This window comes from Littorina saxatilis, linkage group LG10 (genome assembly GCF_037325665.1).
Source record: "Littorina saxatilis isolate snail1 linkage group LG10, US_GU_Lsax_2.0, whole genome shotgun sequence".
NCBI classification, from domain to species: Eukaryota; Metazoa; Mollusca; class Gastropoda; order Littorinimorpha; family Littorinidae; genus Littorina; species Littorina saxatilis.
In genome coordinates this window covers 44,724,570-44,747,983 of record NC_090254.1, presented here as the reverse complement: position 1 = coordinate 44,747,983, position 23,414 = coordinate 44,724,570, and the positions used below count along the sequence as shown (strand labels likewise).

Below are 23,414 nucleotides of genomic sequence, written 5' to 3'. Positions count from 1 at the left end.
AGTAGGGGGCATAGTAGGTAGTGGGCTGCGTCCGTTAGCTCGGGACAGACCCACTACTGAACACCGTCGAAGTGACTCAGCAGAACTGCAGTGTCATCTTCCGAGGGTAGCCTACCGCAGCGACCCGACATCTCAACCTGGAGCGTCTGTAAAATCGACAAGTCTGGCAGCGGTACGAAATTCAGATGTGGATGGAGCAGTGAGTGCAGGGACGGGGCGGTGTGAGACACCGGGACAAGGAACAGGTGTAAGGGGAAAAAGAAAAAAGAAAAAAAAAGACACCCGCCTCCTATACAGAAAGTTCAGTGTTCAAATCTCGGCCGCGCCTGGTGCAATAAGGTAGGAGATCTTTTTTTATCTCCCAGGTCAACTTTTGTGCGGACCGTGCCTTATAACCCTTTGTGTGTACACGTAAGTACAAGACCAAGTGCGCATGGAAATATCTTGCAATTTCTGTTCGCTTGGTTATAAAAACACCAAAAAATATAAGCACGCATCCTCCGTAATCGGCGTTTGGCTGCCCAAAAGACAGAGTAACAAGTCGCGTAAGGCTAAATTACTACATTTAGTCAAGCTGTGGAACTCACAGAATGAAACTGAACGCAATGCAACGCAGCAAGACCGTATACTCGTAGCATCGTCAGTCCACCGCTCATGGCAAAGGCAGTAAAATTGACAAGAAGAGCGGGGTAGTAGTTGCGCTCAGAAGGATAGCACGCTTTTCTGTACCTCTCTTCGTTTTAGCTTTCTGAGCGTGTTTTTTAATCCAAACATATCATATCTATATGTTTTTGGAATCAGGAACCGACAAGGAATAAGATGAAAGTGTTTTTAAATTGATTTGGACAATTTAATTTTGATAATAATTTTTATATATTTAATTTTCAGAGCTTGTTTTTAATCCGAATATAACATATCTATATGTTTTTGGAATCAGCAAATGATGGAAAATAAGATAAACGTAAATTTGGATCGTTTTATAATTTTTTTTTTTTTTTTACAATTTTCAGATTTTTACTGACCAAAGTCATTAATTAATTTTTAAGCCACCAAGCTGAAATGCAATACCGAAGTCCGGGCTTCGTCGAAGATTACTTGACCAAACTTTCAACCAATTTGGTTGAAAAATGAGGGCGTGACAGTGCCGCCTCAACTTTCACAAAAAAAGCCGGATATGACGTCATCAAAGACATTTATCAAAAAAATGAAAAAAACGTTCGGCGATATCATACCAAGGAACTTTCATGTCAAATTACATAAAGATCGGTCCAGTAGTTTGGTCTGAATCGCTCTACACGCACGCACACACACACACACACACATACACCAGGACCCTCGTCTCGATTCCCCCTCTATGTTAAAACATTTAGTCAAAACTTGACTAAATGTAAAAAGCGCGAGTGTACGTGGGAAGTCCAGCCTATAAACAGACGAAAAAGAATAACATTTGCCACTCTGAAGGTTTTAGAAAACATGTCAAAAAGAACAAGGTTAAAAATCCACAGTTACAACGTTCTAACTAATTATTTAAACCTGGTAGGGGAAATAGGAACAAAGAGACTGCCGGTCAGTGAGAGGAATTATAGAACAAGACTACAATCAACATGTACTCCTCAAAACAGGGTCCCCACTGGTTTTTAGAAACAAAATTCCATGACTTTTCCATGACTTTCCATGAGCCTCAATAATATTTTCCATGACTAAATCCACAGGTCGCCATTTCGGAACACGCAAACTTTTTACGTCTTGTCACTGCCAGTTTTAACACTGGCTTGCCTTGCACTGAATTTAAGTCAGATTCTACGCAGTGTCTCTTCAACAAGCAAGTCAAGCATTTGCTACGCAGTCAGATTATCGGTAATGTTTGCTGGTCCTGTCATTTCACTAAACTGGACCAGCCACTGTTTGTATCCATCTGCACTTTCGTAAATTCCGTTTCGTAACCGTCACTGTGACTTGACGAACTGTCATTTTTTTTCACCGCGATACACAGTTCATTGCGAAGATATTCCTCGGTAATTCGTTCCAATTCCGCATACTTTTTGTTGTCAAGAAATAACTCGAAAGAAAGTTTCAAACTCATCATCCTCCATCTTGCTTGTCGAAGCGCAAAAGTGACTTTATCGATGCAAAAACAAAAGCAGAAAACTTTGACGAAACCGACTCAAATGCAGCGCAGACGACACGACGAGATAACGGAAGGAAGTGAGCCTCGCTTTCGCTCAAGTGCCGTTAAAAATACCGTTATTCTCGTATGCAAATACGAACTAGAAGTTGGTCATACAAACAAGCCTTGTGCTGGCGACGCAAATCGCTGCTGGCTGGCAAAGGAGGGGGGGGGGGGGGGGGGGGGGGGGGGGGGGGGGGGGAATGGCTGGGCAACGAAAATCGCCGCTGGCGTGCTAAAGGTTAATTTTTTTTTTCTTTCTTATTTTTGCTAAATTCCATGACTTTCCATGACTTAAATTGAAATTCCATGACTTTCCAGGCCTGGAAAATTAAAAATCAAATTCCATGACTTTCCAGGTTTTCCATGACCTGTACGAACCCTGTCAAAAACATCGAACAAATGTCTTCTTCAGCAAATAAAAGAAGAAATGACAGAAAAGGAAAGAAGAATGTAATCAAAGAAGAGGTCAGACAGTACCACTCCGGTTCATGTGCTATGTTTGATGGTCCATGTTCTGTGTTTGATTGTCCATGTGATATGTTTGATTATCCATATGCTATGTTTGATTGTCCATGTGTTATGTTTGATTGTCCATGTGCTATGTTTGATTGTCCATGTTCTATGTTTGATTGTTCATGTGCTATGTTTGATTGTCCATGTGCTATGTTTGATTATCCATATGCTATGTTTGATTGTCCATGTGTTATGTTTGATTGTCCATGTGCTATGTTTGATTGTCCATGTTCTATGTTTGATTGTCCATGTGCTATGTTTGATTGTCCATGTGCTATGTTTGATTGTCCATGTTCTATGTTTGATTGTTCATGTGCTATGTTTGATTGTCCATGTGCTATGTTTGATTGTCCGTGTTCTATGTTTGATTGTTCATGTTCTATGTTTGATTGTCCGTGTTCTATGTTTGATTGTCCATGTTCTATGTTTGATTGTCCATGTTCTATGTTTGATTGTCCGTGTTCTATGTTTGATTGTCCATGTGCTATGTTTGATTGTCCATGTGCTATGTTTGATAGTCCATGTGCTATGTTTGATTGTCCATGTGCTATGTTTGATTGTCCATGTTCTATGTTTGATTGTCCATGTTCTATGTTTGATTGTCCATGTTCTATGTTTGATTGTCCATGTTCTGTGTTTGATTGTCCATGTTCTATGTTTGATTGTCCATGTTCTGTGTTTGATTGTCCATGTGCTATGTTTGATTGTTTACGTGTTATGTTTGATTGTCCATGTTCTATGTTTGATTGTCCATGTTCTATGTTTGATTGTCCATGTTCTATGTTTGATTGTCCATGTTCTGTGTTTGATTGTCCATGTGCTATGTTTGATTGTCCATGTGCTATGTTTGATTGTCCATGTTCTATGTTTGATTGTTCATGTTCTATGTTTGATTGTTCATGTTCTATGTTTGATTGTCCGTGTTCTATGTTTGATTGTCCATGTGCTATGTTTGATTGTCCATGTGCTATGTTTGATTGTCCGTGTTCTATGTTTGATTGTCCATGTTCTATGTTTGATTGTCCGTGTTCTATGTTTGATTGTCCGTGTTCTATGTTTGATTGTCCGTGTTCTGTGTTTGATTGTCCATGTTCTGTGTTTGATTGTTCATGTTCTATGTTTGATGGTCCATGTTCTATGTTTGATTGTCCATGTTCTATGTTTGATTGTCCATGTGCTATGTTTGATTGTTCATGTTCTATGTTTGATTGTCCGTGTTCTATGTTTGATTGTCCGTGTTCTGTGTTTGATTGTCCATGTTCTATGTTTGATTGTCCATGTTCTGTGTTTGATTGTCCATGTGCTATGTTTGATTGTCCATGTGCTATGTTTGATTGTCCATGTTCTATGTTTGATTGTCCGTGTTCTATGTTTGATTGTCCATGTTCTATGTTTGATTGTCCATGTGCTATGTTTGATTGTCCATGTGTTATGTTTGATTGTCCATGTTCTATGTTTGATTGTCCATGTTCTATGTTTGATTGTCCATGTTCTATGTTTGATTGTCCATGTTCTATGTTTGATTGTCCATGTTCTATGTTTGATTGTCCGTGTGCTATGTTTGATTGTCCATGTGCTATGTTTGATAGTCCATGTGCTATGTTTGATTGTCCATGTGCTATGTTTGATTGTCCATGTTCTATGTTTGATTGTCCATGTGCTATGTTTGATTGTCCATGTGCTATGTTTGATTGTCCATGTTCTATGTTTGATTGTCCATGTGTTATGTTTGATGGTCCATGTTCTGTGTTTGATTGTCCATGTTCTATGTTTGATTGTCCATGTTCTATGTTTGATTGTCCATGTTCTGTGTTTGATTGTCCGTGTTCTATGTTTGATTGTCCGTGTTCTGTGTTTGATTGTCCGTGTTCTATGTTTGATTGTCCGTGTTCTATGTTTGATTGTCCGTGTTCTATGTTTGATTGTCCATGTTCTATGTTTGATTGTCCATGTGCTATGTTTGATTGTCCGTGTTCTATGTTTGATTGTCCATGTTCTATGTTTGATTGTCCATGTTCTGTGTTTGATTGTCCGTGTTCTATGTTTGATTGTCCGTGTTCTATGTTTGATTGTCCATGTGCTATGTTTGATTGTCCGTGTTCTATGTTTGATTGTCCATGTGCTATGTTTGATTGTTCATGTTCTATGTTGGATTGTCCATGTGCTATGTTTTATTGTCCGTGTGCTATGTTTGATTGTCCATACTTTTCATTTGTCAAACAATTACACATAAGGGACGTAACCGGGGCTGTCCATACTTTTCATATCTTTAACAATTGCACATAAGGGACGTAACCGGGGCTGCCTATATTTTTTATTTGTCAAACAAATACACATAAGGGACGTTACTGGGGCTGTCCATACTTTTCATATGTCAAACAATTGCACATAAGGGACGTAACCGGGGCTGTCCATACTTTTCATTTGTCAAACAAATACACATAAGGGACGTTACCGGGGCTTTCCATACTTTTCATTTGTCGAACAAATACACACAAAAGCGTACCGCCGTTGATATCATGAAGGATCCTCGCCACTGCTTGCACTTTCTCCACACTGTCAGGCTTAATGAGTCTGGCTCCATCTGCCGCGCACCTAGCTTCCGCTGTAGTCAAGTTCACATAAAAAATGTAGATCTTGTAACAAATGCCCGAGCTGCTGTCCTTGGTGTAGCTCAAGGACAAAGGACATACCGCTGCAGACAGAGAAATGAAAGACTGCTGAAGTGCAACCAGATTTCTCATAAAACCACCTTTCCCATTCGACTTTGTTAATACACATTATTATCAATTCAGTGCCCCATATGGATGTTTGACCAATCAGGACGGATTCTAGGTGACCCGATATAAATGTTATAACGTTCAGGCAGGGACCCTTTTAGTTTATCAACTAAAAATTGACAAGAAAAGGTAAAATTAATTTAAATCAACAATATCAGCGTAATTTATTCTACAGAATGACACTTCAAATGCTGTCAGATAATAATCTCTTTATCTAAAAAATACCGAAAAGCGAGTTTTGTCAGTGGGTGCTTTACGGAACAGCAAGGCACCGCTCATCCTCTGAGTGTGAAATGCCGACCCGCTCACTTGAAATCTAAATTGATCTAAATTACCTAAGTTCGGAAAATGAAGTGAAATGGTGTCACTCGCGTTACGTCAAATGTATCTTTACGTCATTTCCCATCGTCTGGAGTCGGTTCTAAATCTGTCGCTCTCTATTCAACAAGAAAAAGCGAAGCAACCGAAACGCATGTTCAACATGGTTTATCTTGTGAGACTGTTGTGTGTCAAACGCATTTGATCTGTGAATATTCATCACGTCAGGAGTATTACTCTGATTGGCTGACCCAGGTCATGAGAATTCTTTGACTGACAGGCATAATCAGGTAGGAGCGCTCAAGTTCCCATTGCGGCTGTTCTGTCTAATTCGCGGGGTCGCTTCGAAATTTGTTTTGGTCGAATTAAACGGTAATAAAACCGTCATTTCTAATACGCGGACTGTTAGCAAATGATAACAGTCATGTCTCACAAACGATATCAGCATTCGCCTAAAAGGCTCATGCTTGATATCTTTTTTCTCGACATGCCTGTTATCATTTGCTAACAGTCAGCATAAAATTATTAGAAATAACTCATATTATCGCATTTTTACTGATCACATGACAAAAACAGCTGTTGTCACTGGTCACCTAGGAACTGTATATCAATTCATATCGCAGAGGAAGTTCCTAGTGAATTTGATATCGTGCAGGAAGTAGTTTTCCAATTGTAATTTTGAAAAAAACAAGAAATTCCTCCGAGGTAGGAAAAACACCCCCGTCCTTACCATTCTCACTGCCACCAACTGAGAAGGCACTGCTAACAAGTGTGGTTAAAATAAGTTGATTGAGTGGACAAAGAGACAGGCGGAGAAAAAGACAAATCAATATAACTCTTTCTGTAACACCTACTGACCGCATACAGAAAACAAAAGATCCCGAAAAAAAACACCAAAATCGGTTTGCGCTGCGCGCTGAGAGCAGGTATTGAAATATCTCATCGACCAGATTTTGTCCGGGGTGTATCTGCCGCTTCGCCGGGTAGCAAGTAGAGCCGAATACCCGGCTTGAGTGGCGCACTGTACGCCGGCTTCGAACCATGGACCCGTCAAGCTTAGGTCCCTTCCAGACTCATGGAATGGGAACAGCACGAACATGATTCAGGGGCCATAATGCCATTCCTGATCATATCATGTCGAGTCCCATACTTGTCGATAAATGATAAAATCGTTTATTTAACGTCACTCTGTAAAAACATTGGCGACATTTGTCTTAGATTAAGAACACACACAGGCACGCACACAAACTTTCCCTTTATGTACAGTGGTTCACCACCCTCCCGCCCCCCGCACACTCTCGCTCATCTAATTAAAAATGGTGTTAAGAGATACTTGGATATAAAATGGTATTTTTAAAAGTTCTGATAAAAATATATAGTAGCTGTATGAGAAGCAATGGCGTCAGCCGCAGCAATGTCTCTTCATATCCAGGGACCAAGTGGGTGCGTGTGCATAAGTCCAGCGATAAGTTTGGGACCTTGCCACCCAAGGTCTTTATTAAAACTTAAAAGATAGCTTAATTTTTCCTTTGAGGTATTTGGCAGAATATTTCTATTTGAGTTTATAAACTGAGTCAGGGGTTGAAAGTGGCATGAGTTCAAATCACACTCCAAAGTCAAATGAGCAATGGTGAGGTCGGATTGACAGGTGCATTTAAGCTCTAGAAATTGGTAATTCCCAGTTTCTGCCCTTAGGCGGTTAATCCTTTTTATTACACGTGGGCATGCATTATAGGTGTTCATCTGTTTTGATGGGGCTTCCCGAATGAGCCAGCCAGAGCTTATAGCCTTGTGCATATATTTGTTCCTCCATTCTCTCCAGAGAAGAGAGTCTGTAAGGCTACTGATCTCAGAAGCAGACAATGGCAGGTCTACCTCGGAGGCGCCTATGCCTTGGGCAGCTTCTTTAGCGGCTTTGTCCGCTTTCTCGTTGCCAGGCACGTTCACGTGTGCTGGACACCAGACCAGGTTAATCTCGCTTCCTTTTTTTATAATTTTATTTGCCAGCTCCTTTATGGCAATGACAAGATCATGTCTTTTTGATCTTTTGTTAGATCTTAATGCTTCAATGGCTGCTTTGGAGTCAGAGAATATAGCTATCTTTTGAGGAGGAGTGTTCTTGAGATTGAGATGAACAAGCGACATGCAGATGGCAAGGAGCTCAGCTGAGAAGATCGAGTTTCTGTTGCACAGTTTAAATTTCCCAGTCATGTCATCGCTGGGGATTACAAAAGCTGCGCCAGCCTTCTTGTCATCCAACACTGACCCGTCTGTGTAAACATGAACATGGCCTTTGTATACAGTATCAATGTGCTCAAGGGCTTGTATCCTGAGTAATAACTGATCATCCTTTGTAGCTGTGCAATATTCTGTGTCAAAATTCATTTCTTTCATTGTCCATGAGGGATCACGAGATATGGGGTTTTGGGCCACATCATTTGGGTCGACACTGATTTCACTAAAGAGGGAAGCATTGAATTGAGCCAGTGAGGAGAAAGTAGTGCCAAAGTGGGCCTTTTTGTTTTGGACATGATTGTAATGCGGTTGTAGCTCCTCTTTTGTTGAGTTTTGCACTGTGTTGGCTCGAACATTGTAATCTGCGCAGCACTTACGCCGCCACATGTCAAGAGGGAGGAATCCTGCTTGGTGGTATACAATGGCCTGCTTTGAATGCCTTGGGTGTCCGAGGGCAAGCCGAAGGGCACGACATTCCGCTGACTGTAGCTTATCAAGCCATTTTCGAGCCGACGAGAAGTAGGCCTCCTGTCCATATGATAGTCTTGATCTTATAAGAGCTCTGGTGATGTTTGTTAGAATAACTGGGCACTTTGCCCATGGTTGGGCAGCCAGTATTTTAAGAAGGTTGATGGTCTTATTTGCTTTGCTTAAAAGATACTTTAAGTGAGCAGTCCATAGTCCATTTGAGGTGAAAAGTACGCCCAGATATTTCACCTGCTGACTGGGTGAGACAACAGATTTATCTAGTGAGAACTGTATCTTTTCTCGATCTTCCAGTTTTCGGTTTGTAAAGACAACGAATACAGTTTTCTCGGCAGAGAGAGTGAAGCCATTCTCCCGCATATAGTTCGCAATGTTATCTATAGCTGTTTGCCACTCTTTAGAGAATTTGTGTTCTGTTTTATAGGTTTTGTTTTGATACTCTTTGCATAGAGCAATATCATCCGCATAAAGCGTCAGTTCGGCTCCATGTGTTTTAATTGTCGATATGTCATGCAGCATAATGCTAAAAAGCAGTGACCATTACTGAGCCCTGTGGCACTCCCATGTCAACTTTGCGAGTGGATGATTTGGCACCTTTATAATCAGTTTGAAAGGATCTGTTCAGTAGAAAGCTTTTTATGTATTGAAACATATTACCACTGATGCCTAATTGCTTCAATTTGAACAACAATCGTTGGTGCCATACTGTATCGTAGGCGTTTTTGATGTCAAAAAAGACAGCAAAGAGAGACTTCTTGCGTGAGAGAGCTTTCTTAATTTTGGAGGACAGTTTTACAATGTGATCCGAGACACCCCTGCCTCGACGGAAACCGGCTTGGCACAGGGGTATTACCTTTTTTCTTTCCATTTCATCTTCTAGTCTGGATTTTAGTATTCTTTCATAGATTTTGCTCAGATGGGAGGTCAGAGATATAGGGCGCCAGTTGGAAGGGTCAGCTCTTGGTTTTCCAGGCTTTAAAATGGGGATCACAACAGCCTCTTTCCAAGCTGTGGGAATCAGGCCAGACTTCCAGCATGTTGAATAAAAATCCAGTAAAAGATTTAATCCTTGGTTTGGTAAATGTTGTATGACCTGATAGTTTATTGGATCAGAACCACAGGCGGATCGGACTTTTGTCACCGATGCTATAGCCGTTTTCAGTTCTTGAATGGATAAGGGAGCATTTATTTTTAAGGAAGGGTTGAGTTCTGGGTCGTTTAAGTCCTGTTTATCCTCCCACTTCTTACGGAAGAGTTCCTGCTCACATAACAGTTTATCTGTTTGGCTTGCTGCTGCAAAAATATCTGCAAACAGTTCTGCTTTTTCAGGAAGGCTTTCATATTTTTTTTCCTTCGTGCATAAGAGGACGTTCAGCCTGCTTGTGTCTGCATTTGAATTTCCTTATTTTGGTCCAAATTTTTCCAGCATCTCTGTAATCGCTCACTTTGCTGGACATGTTTTCAAAATATTCTTTTTTTGCTTTGTCTATAATTTTGTCACATTGTTCTTCAGTTGATTTCATATTGTTGTGGTTTTGTGCAGACCTGAAGCGATCATACTTCTCTTTTGCAGTTCTTTTTAACCTGATGGCTGTTCTGCATTCTTCTGTCCACCATGGGCTCTGATCAGTTCTACTGGGTCCGATAAAAGGTTTTGTTTTGGGGATTGACAATTCCATTGCATTCAGCAGGTTTGATCTTAGCTGTTTATATTTGTTGTCGATACTTTCTTGGGACTCTGGATTGCCATCCAAGAGGGTATGTGCATCGGCAGACTTAGTGACAGCGTCCTTGAAAACTGCCCAGTCCGCCTTTTTATAATTGTATTTTAAGGCTTTTGGACCTGGCTCTGTGTGTGGTGATTTCCCAATAATGGATATCATGATTGGTGAGTGGTCGCTTTTTAATTTATCTGACACAACGCACCAGTCTGTTGTTAATCCGAGAGTGGGACTAACTTCCATACTTGTCGACGACGCCCTAGGTACCACATCACAAACAGAACTGTGCAATACACAGGTGTTTTCTACAGACACACTCAAACACACACACACACAGAGAAGCCGTATATATATATATATATATATATATATATATATATATATATATATATATATAAAACATCAGAAATTGTGAAAGAAACAATTGAAAGTCAGCAGAGACTTTCTTCGAGATTTGTTAAAATCTCTTAGCAGAGATAGAGAGAGAATTAAGTATCCCTTCACAGACAGCCTATTGGGAGCATCAGACCCTCCTCAAGGGGGACCAAGATTTACAGAGCAAAGTCCCTTTGTGGGGGACGTATCGCAAGGTAATCTAGTATATATATATCTATATCTATTGTATAAATATATAGAGATAGATAAGAGTGTATTTTTCGCGTGGCTATAAATTGATTCGACCTTTGCACTTTTACAGTGAGGATAATTTACGGGTCCAATTTACGTTCTGGACACTGCGGTGACCTTCTAAAAATAGTAACAGAACGCCGGGAATATCCGAAGATGCCCCCCTCATACTATAGTGCACCATACGAAGGAAGGGAGGTAAACGCTGAAAACATGGAGAAGATAAGGAAGAGTTATGCCGTAGTTGATCCCCCCAAAAAACCAAAATCCACCAATAACTCCCTAACCGTGTGTTTGACTGGTCCCAATTTTTGTAAGGACCGTCTCAGGAATGTATAGAACCTGTTCACCAAGTTTGGTGACGATCGGTCGGTTCATTCTTGAGATCTACTTGCGAACACAAACAAACACACAAACAAACAAACACATCGAGTGAAACCTATACACACCCCTATACCGGGGGTGTAAAAATCTCACTTGAGGAAAACACAAGTCTCCCATTATTTTAAAGCGCAAATTTATAAAAGGAAAGTAATTGCAATTTAGAGAGAAAATGTAAGTTTTACGCCCTCACGGCAAAGCCATTAGGGGCATGTTACATGGGAAAACCCGACTTTGAATGAAAATAAAAAATAAAAATGCGGGGGGGGGGGGGGGGATGTAGACAGCTGGCTGCCGGCTGCTAGAGGAGACCTGAAATGGGCTAGGGACCAGGTTGGGTCGTCTTGGGTCAGTGCTGAAATGGTTACTTTATTAGCTGTTGGCCAAACGGACACCCGGGCTTCATATTTTTGCATGCATGTATTCGTGTTTCCAAGGCCTCAGGCTTTCGCTGTGACCCTGGGATCTTTATCGTGCGCATGCGTGCACACGGGGGTGTTCGGACACCGAGGAGAGTCTGCACAAAGTTGACTCTGGGACACACATCCCGCGCCGAACTTGGGGGTTGAACCCACGCTGATAGCAACAACCGGTTTTAAAGCCAGCGCCTCTACCGACTGGGCAAACTCCCCCCCCCCCCCCCCCCGCCAATTTGTTGGGGTCAAGAAGTTCCATGGAGGGCGGGGGGGGTATGGAGTAACACATAGTGTTTTGCACAGAACATTCCCACCCAAGCAGAGCCGCGCTAGGGGGGGGGGGGGGGTACGCATTACCGTGAAGCTGGCAGTCAGTGCTACCAAATGTCGTCTGTGTCTACCACTCGGTGGTGACTTAATGTGGTTCTATGTAAGCAGATGCCAGCGCAAGCAATCTGATGCAGAGTCAGGAGGCGGTTTGGTACAAGAGAACCTTAGAGGCCACAGCCTCGGCCGTCTAAGGGATCTGTGTGTCTGGAGGCACATTTGGTTTCTGAGGAGGCGGAGCTGTTGCCTCTGCTCCCAAGTTCCCGTGTCTGGAGGCGTTTTGGGTATGGAAGCAAACCTGTAGGTTTGGGCCTCTGCCTTTCAGGATGCCAGGACTACAAAATGTGTCTTGGGACACATTTAGGATTCCAGAAGTGGATCTGTGCTGTGCTGGGTCTGCTGCAAGCACACTAGAACCAGCTCGCAACAGTTGAGGTGAACAGATTGGTGACCAAGACCATCATCGGTTTCTCTCCGAGTGATGGGTGTGGGCGGAGAAAGTCTCCCAGACTGAGAGCATTCTCCCTTCTGTAGCAGATGAGACTAGACATCTCTTCCTGGAGAGTGTCACAACCTTCAAACACGTGTGTGAGGTGTCCAGTCTTGGGAGGTGGTGCCCTTTCCTATTGTAGGGGAGGTGTATCCATCCTCTCTCTTCACATGTTTGTGACAGTGTCTGCTCTCTTTCCTCTCTTTTTAGCTTGGCTAGCAAGTTTAAGCTGTGTAATACGGCAGTCGACAGGAGTTGGAGAAAACAACAACATTTATCACCAGTGCTGGACTGATTGTGTAACCTCTGCGAACGCCAAGAAGAAGAAGAAGAAGAAGCTGTGTAATGAATAAATATTAAATACACACTTTTTCCATCCACCTTTAACAGAGAAGTAGTAGAATGGTATGTTTTAATCTTACCGAGGGAGGCGATTGGAACAGCCGTAAACAAACTGAACTTTGGAGCAAGAAGCGAGTTCTCTTGCAGGGTATCAGCGCTCATCACTCACGTAAACGCTGGAAATGAGTAGCCGATTTAAACGTTTTGCTCCAGCATGAATCACTGTCCCATCCCTCTTTGTCGTAGCCATGCAAAATCCAAACAAAAACCTCATCTTTGAAAGTTGTCTTGGAGTATTGTGTCGTCTGCAGTGGGCAATTCGACAACATTATCAACACTGCAGTCCGTCGATAACGACTAAGAACTGGAAGCTGTCTTCTTCACAGAAAATGAGCCAGAGGACTTCATTGATACAGTCCGGGGCACTTCAGTTCCTGCCATTGTTTAGAATTGCCAAATTAAAGCCTTTGAAGTCTAAAAGACTGCAAGTAACCGCGAAGGCTGTTCCGTGTTCATTCACTCAGGTACATTCAATGTAGGCCCTATGTCTCTGCTTCACTGAACCTTTTTTTGTGTGATCTGTTTACACAATATTTTTCTTTTCTTTGTTGTCTTTAGGTGTCTTATTTACGTCTTAAAAAACGAAAGAGTATTTGAAAAAATGAAAGTTATAGCAGCAAAGTTGCGAAAGCAGGAACAGACGATCCAGCATTTCCAACATGGCAGTAGCCTCCCTTGCCGCCGCTTGACCGATTTCTTAGACTGGGGTTAATGGGTTCTTCTTCCGAAATGGAATGCGATAAAATCTGGATATCGTAGTCAAATCTAACGATAACGAATTTATCGCATTCGATTTCGGAACAGTAGGAACCATTAACCCGAGTCTCAAGAAGTCGGACAAACGCAAGGGAGGCCACTGCCATGTATCTAATGTTGGAAATGTTGGATTGTCTTTTCATGCTTTCGCAACTTTGCTGCTCTTACTTTTATTTTTCAGTAACTGATTCTTTTTCTCAGACAAAATAGGAAATTTATCATGAAAAAAGAACAAAAAGATACGGTCGAAACAGATCACAAACAAAGGCTAACAAGTTTAGTGGAGTTGGAAGGAACAGCAAGGAATGTCCCAGTTACTTCATCAGTCGAAGACTTTTTGACTGTTCGATTTGGCAATTCTGAACGATGGCAGGAACTGAAGTCCGCCAGGCAGTATCAGTGAAGTCCTCTGGCTCATTTTCTGTGCCCAAGAAAGCATCCAGGTATTTGTCGGTGTCGACGGACTCCATAATAATGTTGTCCCACTGAGTGCAGACGAAGTATCCAAAATGGCGTCCTTGAACGGCGCTGTGACTGTGTGAAAGATGCTGAGGATGTTTCGGTTGATGTTGTGTTGATGGCTACGACTAAGAAGGGTGGACAATGGTTCATGCAGGTGCGACCTGTTTAAATCGGCTGCTCATTTTCTCCCTTTTTGTGAGTGATGTGCGCTGAAACGCTGCAAGAGATCTCACAGTTTTCTGAGTACTGGTACTTAAGATCAGCTTTGTTTATGGCTGTGCCACCCACCTCAGCAGGAAAGATTGTAACATTCTTTTCTACTACTTCTCTGTTAAAGCTGGGTGGGAAAAGTGTGCTTTTATTCATTGCACAGCTTTAACTTTCTGATGCAATTACTTCCCGTTTATAAATTTGTGATTTTAAAAGATGGGAGACATTTGTTTCCTTTAAGTGAGAAACTTTTCTCCAAAAATAAAATTGATAAACTACTTCCTACTTCCTATCAAATTCACTGGGAACTTCCTGCGCGATATCAATTGATATATAAAACAGTTCCTTGTTGACCAATATGACAACAGCTGTTTTTGTCATGTGATCAGTAAAAATGCGATACTCTTGTATGATATTATGTTTGGTTATGCTTACTGATCGTGTGTTTGTCTTATTAGAAATGCGATGGGGTGCCAAAAGAAAAATGTCCAAGTTTGTGTAAAATGAAAATGGACATTGACGTTTTCTTATCTTATCTTATCTTATATTATCTTATCTTATAAAGTTTACACTGAAAAAACCCACCTGATCACCTTCCATAGTTGTGATGATCGACCTTAGGTAAATATTTACATTCATGAGGTCAAATTTGTTAAAACAAAGAAATTGTATTTGAACTTAGAAATGTGCTTCATCGTAGAGTCCTTCTCTTCTCATGCAAGGGTCATAACCATTCGGTGCACGTTTTCGAAGGAATCGAATGTTGGGGTAACATCTCACCATCAATGTCGATCACTTGCAAGAAACGGACATGCTTTTCTCCCTCACACAAGTGTATTTCTTGAATTTGACCAGGAAACAACATTTCAGTTTCGGGTATTTAATGCGAAAGCTGGTTAAATGAGAAACCTCATCCTGTTACACCGCGCTTACCGGTCATGGCTCACACTACGTTGCAACGCACGACCCCTTGTACTGTGACAGTGTTCCTCTGTTCACCATGTCTTCTTCCTCTTCTCCCTTCTTAATTTTCATATTTGTGACCCTCCACCACGGAATGAGTCGCATGTCACCTTCATATTTTTACATTTTTATAAAGATTTTGTTTATGCTCTATCCAGTGGTGAAAACCGTTTTAGAAAAGAGCGAAAACTGTGTGAGTTAAAAGCCTGTGACTAAGGTGACCCTCACACTGTTAGCAGACACTTTCTTTCTTTATTTATTTGGTGTTTAACGTCGTTTTCAACCATTCAAGGTTATATCGCGACTATACCAGACACTCCCCAGACTTATATTAAGCCTAGCGCAGAATTGCGCGAGGTGACATGCGACTCATTTCGTGGTGGAGGGTCACATTTTCTCCTTTTCTTCCTTCTTCACCACTTTCTTTTCTTACCCCCCCCCCCCCACGCCCTTACCACTATTTTCTTTTATTTTGGTATCTTGCTTTCATTTTTGTATTAACGTTCTCGAATAAGTATTTTGAATGTGTCCACCATCGTCTTAAAGTCTGTCATGTATTACCCGGGAAAACGCTAAGATAAGCATTGTGTTTGTAGGAGTACGGATTCTTAATGCCAGATTGTGTACATATGTCAATATAAAAAAAATGTTTGCTTAAAACCAAAAGTATTCCTCTTTACCCAGCTTGACCAACAAATCCCACATAGTGAAATCCAAAATGCTGGTGATGTTGTACTAAAGCGCTTGCGTATAGTGCTGCGGTCATAGTTTCAGGTGGGTTTTTTTTCCTTCTTCTTCTGCGGCGCGATCGTGGGTTATAAATCTCCTTGGTACTTGCTTTTTCGTATCTATTGTCTACACTTGTGTTAAAGGCACAGTAAGCTTCCCGTAAACCATCACAGATACTGTCAGGCTTTTACACACAGTACAAGCACCCTTTCATTTAAAGGCACAGTAAGCTTCTCGTAAACCATCACAGATACTGTCAGGCTTTTACACACAGTACAAGCACCCTTTCGTATAAAATAATAATAATAATAATAATAACGGGCATTTATAAAGCGCCTTATCAGAAGTTCAAAGCGCGTGACAACAATACATGTATACAAAAATCATACAATCACTGTCAGATTCAAACAACACATCATGCACATCTCACATCCCCAGACTCTATACTAAGGAACTATCCGTAGTGTTGTTGGAACAAGTGAGTTTTCAAATTGGACTTAAAAGATGAAATGGATGGAGAGTGACGTAATTGAAAGGGGAGTGAATTCCATAACTGAGGTCCATAATACGAAAACGTGCGGAAGCCATGAGCCTTGCGTTTAAAGCGACCTTGACAGAGAAGTCGAGCATCATCAGAAGAACGAAGGGTGCGAGAGGGAGTGTAGAGAGAGACCAGTTCAGAAAGATAGGCAGGTGCCGATTCTGAGATGATATTGTAGCAGAAGCAGGCAGCTTTATACCTAATACGTTCAGATACAGGAAGCCAGTGAAGTTCTTTCATGAGAGGAGTGCAGGGTTGTCGATGCTGTGCTCTGAAAATGAGACGTGCAGCAGAGTGTTGTACTTTTTGCAAGGGTTGGAGAGTGGAGTCAGGGCAGCCTATGAGAAGGGAGTTGCAGTAATCTAATCTGGACAGAATGCAGGATGTAACGAGAGTTTTAGTGGCATCAACAGTGAGAAATTTTCTTATGGAACCTATTCTTCTGATCTCAAAGTAACATGTCTGACAGACTTTTTTGATGTGTTGTTTCATTGAGAGGTGGGAGTCCATGATGAACCCAAGATTCCTAGCACTATCAGAGAGAGAAATGTCACTAGAACCTACTGTGATGGAGGCTGGAAGGGAAGTGGTCGAAGAGGAAGCTCCAGAGAAAAGAAGAAAGCACTCACCGCTTGAGAACGTCCTTGGTGCCCTACGTAAAGAGCGAGCAAGAATTAATTTTTGCGTGGCCAACCGGATTGTTCAGTATCACAATCGGACGCCTCGTTTTGGCGCTAGACCTAACTGTTAAAATCTAAACAATAAATTGACAGCTTGTTACACAAACATTCTTAAATCATAAAATAATTCTTTTTTTTTCATCGAGACAAGATCAGTGCAACTCGAAGTTTTGAAAGTTTGAAAAAAAAGAAAAGCCCGCAAACGTGTCACGCAAAACGTCTTTCTCGTAGCAGACGACGGTTCTGCATAGCGCAGTTCCTTTGAACGATCAGTCGCCACCGTTCTAGTTAGTGTGACTCGCAGCCGTTTTAGATTCAGAGGTACGCAATAACGTGCTATTGCAGATAAGCTTACAGCGAGTCGCATTGAAATCACAAACTGACGACTATTAGTTGTAAAAAAAAAATAAAAAAAAATGAAAGTGGATCACACGGGTTCACGATGGCTCAGGGGTAAAATAAACCACGCAACAATAAATTCTTTGAAAATTGTTCACTCTTTACGGAGGGCACCTATGAAGGATGTTCTCAACCGGTGAGTGTTTAAATGAAAGGGTGTTTGTACTGTGTGTAAAAGCATGACAGTATCTGTGATGGTTTACGGGAGGCTTACTGTGCCTTTAAGAGGCTTTTATCTTTCAGTCAATCATTTTTTTGTAAAGGGACCATTAAGCCTGTCTCAACTACATTGGGGTGTGCACGTTAAAGATCCCACGATTGACAAAAGGGTCTTTCCTGGCAAAATTGTATAGGCATAGATAAAAATGTCCACCAAAATACCCGTGTGACTTGGAATAATAGGCCGTGAAAAGTAGGATATGCGCCAAAATGGTTGCGGTCTGCTGGCCGATGTGAATGCGTGATGTATTGTGTAAAAAAAAATTCCATCTCACACGGCATAAATAAATCCCTGCGCCTTGAATATGTGCGCGATATAAATTGCATAAAAAAAAATTAAAAATATAAATCCCTGCGCTTAGAACTGTACCCACGGAATACGCGCGATATAAGCCTCATATTGATTGATTGAACTGGGCGGAGTCGACTAGGCGAAGAATACTTAGCGAAGCTGGCCGCGCAAAGCTTTAGCACTGAGTTTTCGGTAATACGACTGCGCGAAGTCGACTTCCGGCTCAATTAAGGACCACCTTAACTCTTTCACAAATGAAATGATTTTAGGGGAAGGCATAATTAGTTTTGCGGACACCAGTCATTTGCACGTGTGACATAATTATGCGTTGGAAAGGAATTTAAAAGTTGGTGAAATGGCTGTGCCTGAAACCGTTCCGAGGAGTATAACACTGCTGCTTGTTAGAAGTCATTGCGAAACACTAATTAGCATCCAAGCCGCAAAATTAACATGTATATTACTCGCAAACTCATGGTGATCTGATTGTCTTTAATCGATTTTAGTAGGAGCATTTTCCTTTCACACACGCGCACGCGCGCACACACACACACACACACACCCAACCACACACACACACACACACACTTTCTCTCTCTCTCTTTCTCTCTCTCTCTCACACATACACACACACACACACACAAGCACTCACACACACGCACACACAAAACCACACACACACACACACACACACACACACACACACACACACACACACACACACACACACACACACACAACCACAACCCCCAACACACACACAATCTTACTTTCTTCCTCCTCCTCCTCACTGGAAGCCGTGTAGTATCTAACTCCGCCTTCCTCAGTGCTGTCAGAGTCTCCCCAGAAAACGTCGGCATGAAGGTGACAGTGACCGGAACGCTTGCTGAAGAAGAATGACTGACACGTCTGTAGCTCACCACAGGCCGCGGCGCACCGGGCTTTGCTGGACGTCACGACGAGTGTGTGGTCACTGGCGTCGTACTGGTCAGCGTTGACCATCCTGTCGTCTAGAGCTGGTTCTCGTCGCCATGTCTGGCTGCTAGGGGCCACGGATGATGTACTGATGGAGAAATCAAAAACAGATAGTCTGCTGACGTTGGAAAATTCTTTTTTTTTTTTCTTTTTTTTTGAGACCTCAGTTGCATGCAGGTTGCTACTACCCTTCTTATTTGCCTTTTTTCCTTTTTTTTCTCAGGCTGGGAGCATCCTTCTTCATGTTTTTTTTTTCTTTTATCAATCAAATTCTTACATTTTTAAATCAACAGCCTAAATAACGGGTTGAAAGAAAAAACACTTAAATATACTTCTTTTGCTCTAATCTTTTCACCTCTATCATGGACAAATACCAGTAATGGACAATTTTATTAAAATATTTTACAATTACACTATTCTCAGTCTATATGTGTCGCAAATCTAACTCTGAATTAAACATGCACACAATTTCTATTGGTTTCCCGTATTTTAATTTTCCCACACACATTTTTGCCACAATAATAAGTAAATTGATATAGTTTACTACATTGTTTGACATACCAGGTGTTTTCGTGTATCCTAACAGTGCTGTTTGAACATCAATTTTTATATTAACTTTATACTGCTAAAAATACCTTATTGGTAATTCTTTCCCAAATTGGATGTATAGCAGAACATTCATAAAAGAAATGTTCCACAAAATCAATCTTATCTGGACAGAATGAGCATTTGTTATTCATTCTAATTCCCATTTTACACAGCAAAATATTAGTCGGATATATGTTATGCAGTATCTTCCAGTGCAATTCTCTCAGTCTTGATTCTTTAGATACATTCCTTACGATGAGCCAATGCCATTTAGTTATTTCTATATTAAACTTATGCATCCAGAAATTCAGACAACAAGGGTTGTGTTCAGTTTTACTTATTAAATGTAATCTATAAGAACGTGCTGTAAATAACTCTTTATGGTCGAAAAGCAGAACATTGTTTTCATTGGATTGCATGAGCATATACGCCGGATATCTTTTCATAAACGAGGTAACAGCAGTATGTACCACATTATACTCTAACATCAGTGAAGGATAAGTACCCACTTTTACTTTATTCTGTTCTAGGGATAACAGCCTGTTATTAACACATATATCACCAACTAATGCGATCCCACATTTAGTCCATTTTTTTTTTAAATAACACATTATTTCGATACATACTGTTTTTATTATTCCAGACTGTTACCAACAGTGGGTTCTCCATTTCTGTGTGGGTGTAATTCTCTGTCCAGACTTTTACGGCCTCCTGCCAAAAAGGGGCTAAATTAACATGTTCTTTTTTAAATTGCTTCCATTTTACTTTGGCTTGAAAACAAGTCAGGTCTCTACCCAGTTGAAAAAACTGCGCTATTGGGATGAATGACCATTTTTCCGTATCAGTAGCCGTATGCAGCTTTCTTATCCATTCCAGCAGAAACGATTGCTGCATAATTTTAATGTCGGGCATACACAACCCTCCTTTTTCAAAATCAGATTTTAACACACACCTTTTAACTTTTTCAAATGCTTTTTTGTTACATTTAGTCAAGTTTTGACTAAATGTTTTAACGTACGTAGAGGGGGGAATCGAGACGAGGGTCGTGGTGTATGTGCATGTGTGTGTGTGTGTGTGTGTGTGTGTGTCTGTGTGTCTGTGTGTCTGTGTGTGTCTGTGTGTGTGTGTAGAGCGATTCAGACTAAACTACTGGACCGATCTTTATGAAATTTGACATGAGAGTTCCTGGGTATGATATCCCCGAACGTTTTTTTCGTTTTTTTGATAAATGTCTTTGATTACGTCATATCCGGCTTTTCGTGAAAGTTGAGGCGGCACTGTCACGCTCTCATTTTTCAACCAAATTGGTTGAAATTTTGGTCAAGTACTCTTCGACAAAGCCCGGACTTTGGTATTGCATTTCAGCTTGGTGGCTTAAAAATCAATTAATGACTTTGGTCATTAAAAATCTGAAAATTGTAAAAAAAGAAATTTTTTATAAAACGATTTAAATTTATGTTCATCTTATTCTTCATAATTTTCTGATTCAAAAAACATATAAATATGGTTATATTTGGATTAAAAACAAGCTCTGAAAATTAAAAATATAAAAATTATGATCAAAATTAAATTGTCCAAAATAATCAATATAAAAACACTTTCATCTTATTCCTTGTCGGTTCCTGATTCCAAAAACATATAGATATGATATGTTTGGATTAAAAACACGCTCAGAAAGTTAAAACGAAGAGAGGTACAGAAAAGCGTGCTATCCTTCTCAGCGCAACTACTACCCCGCTCTTCTTGTCAATTTCACTGCCTTTGCCATGAGCGGTGGACTGACGATGCTGCGGGTGTACGGTCTTGCTGCGTTGCATTGCGTTCAGTTTCATTCTGTGAGTTCGACAGCAACTTGACTAAATGTTGTATTTTCGCCTTACGCGACTTGTTGGAAGTTTTTCTTTTCCACAAAAAGTGGTACAACATTGTGGTAACTCTGTTTAACACCTTCTCTGATAAATTAATTACTCTCATTACGTAAACTAATTGTGGAACGAGAAAACTATTTATAATACAAATTTTGCCTAAATATCCAAGATTCCTTCTATGCCACGTGCTTATGACGCGGCTCATGTTTTCAATACGGCTTTCCCAGTTTTCTGAGAGGTTTGATGCGGGTACACTATTACAAAAAAATATACCCAATAGCTTTATTTTATTTTTCCAATTCAAGTCAAAGCATAACTCACCCCTCGCTATGCTCGATCCCAACCACATTGCTTCTGTCTTTCTTGTATTTATCTCAAGACCGGAGATACTTGCAAACTTCAGGGCCGGACCAATTGAGTTGTAAGTGGGGGGTTCCTCCTTTTTTGGGGGGGGGGGGGGGAATCAGCGAAGTGGCAAAGCCACAAGCGCGCGCCTGCTTGGGGTCCGGGGGCATGCTCCCCCGGAAAATTTTTGAAAAACGGTTAAAATCTGTGCAATCTGGTGCATTCTGGGCCTTGTTTTGAGGGTTTCACATTGAATAAAATTTGTTAGAGACACACACAAAATTTATTTTTAAAAAAACAAAAAAAACCCACTCAAAGCAAGGTACATGCTTTTTCCAGGGGTGGGGTTCCGGAACCCCTGGAACCCCCCCCCCCCCCCCCCCCCCCCTGGGTCCGGCCCTGAACTTGTCCCTACTGACAGAGACGGTATTCATGTTTTAAAATGTCTAAAGCAAGTTTAACTCCGCCAAGGACGGTCCCAAGCCCGGCTGAAAAAGGAGGAGGGTTGGGCGTGGGGTTAGCACCCCCACCCTGCAAAAAAGACTTCGCTACAGAAACGTCAACAACAGAAGAAACAGAAAACTTTATCCTGGGAAAAAGAGAAAAAAAGGCTGTTGTTGGCGGCCCATACCCTGACAGGAGTGACGGGCATTGAGTGAGTGAGTGAAAGCAATAATTCATTCAAAGGTTCATGACACTAGGTTCAAATCACAATCGTTTAATTCTGTATATAAACTTAGTTTATCATTTTTTCTTTTCATTGCTTTACTTTTACTATATTCTATACTCTCATCTCGTATTTGTCTCTTCAGCAATTCCCATTTTAACTGGACATCCGTTTGTTCTTGCTCACGGATAAACTCATCTATAGCCGAATTCATAAATTGTACATATTGCAGATCATGTAATAACTCATTATTAAACTTCCAAAATCCAGGACCTCTGGCAACCTCTGAGCACTGTATTACTGTATAGACGCATCTGTGATCGGAGTATGGAACCGAAAACATATTACATTCTTGACAATTGTTTACAATTCCATCACTTATAAAAATATAATCAATTCTTCTCGCCACCCAGTCAGAGTTCCTTGACCAGGAAAACTCTTTTCCTTCTGCATTAGATAACCTCCATGCATCATTTAATATACAGGAATGTATAAACGTATTAAACGCTGTAACTTCTTTCTGTGCATGTGCTGCACCACTTACAATATCCAATTCATTATTTACTACACTGTTAAAATCTCCACAAACCATAACTTTCTCAACGAGCGACCCAGCCACTTCTCTTTGTAACTCGTTAAAAAAATCTATTTTCTCAACTACTGGGTTTGGTGCATATACATTATAGATCGAGATATCACCACTGTCCATTTTAACCGTCACAGCAAGCACTCTCTTTTTTTAATAAGAGGAACAACTGAATACGGTAGTCCCTTTCTCACTAAAATCAGTTGTCCTAGGCTATGATTTGTTCCTTCTGAAAAAAAGATATCTCCACCCCACTCTATTTTCCACGTGG

At 41.0% G+C, this 23,414-nt stretch overlaps 1 protein-coding gene across 1 annotated transcript in view; it reads right to left on the bottom strand.

Moving 5' to 3' along the window:
* LOC138977880 (uncharacterized) overlaps positions 1–23,414 on the bottom strand; it is a 74,179-nt gene that overhangs the window by 42,849 nt on the left and 7,916 nt on the right. The window contains exon 2 of the mRNA XM_070350486.1: positions 18,885–19,177. Within this exon, the coding sequence (XP_070206587.1) occupies positions 18,885–19,177 (293 nt within the window). The remainder of the gene's footprint in view (positions 1–18,884; positions 19,178–23,414) is intronic.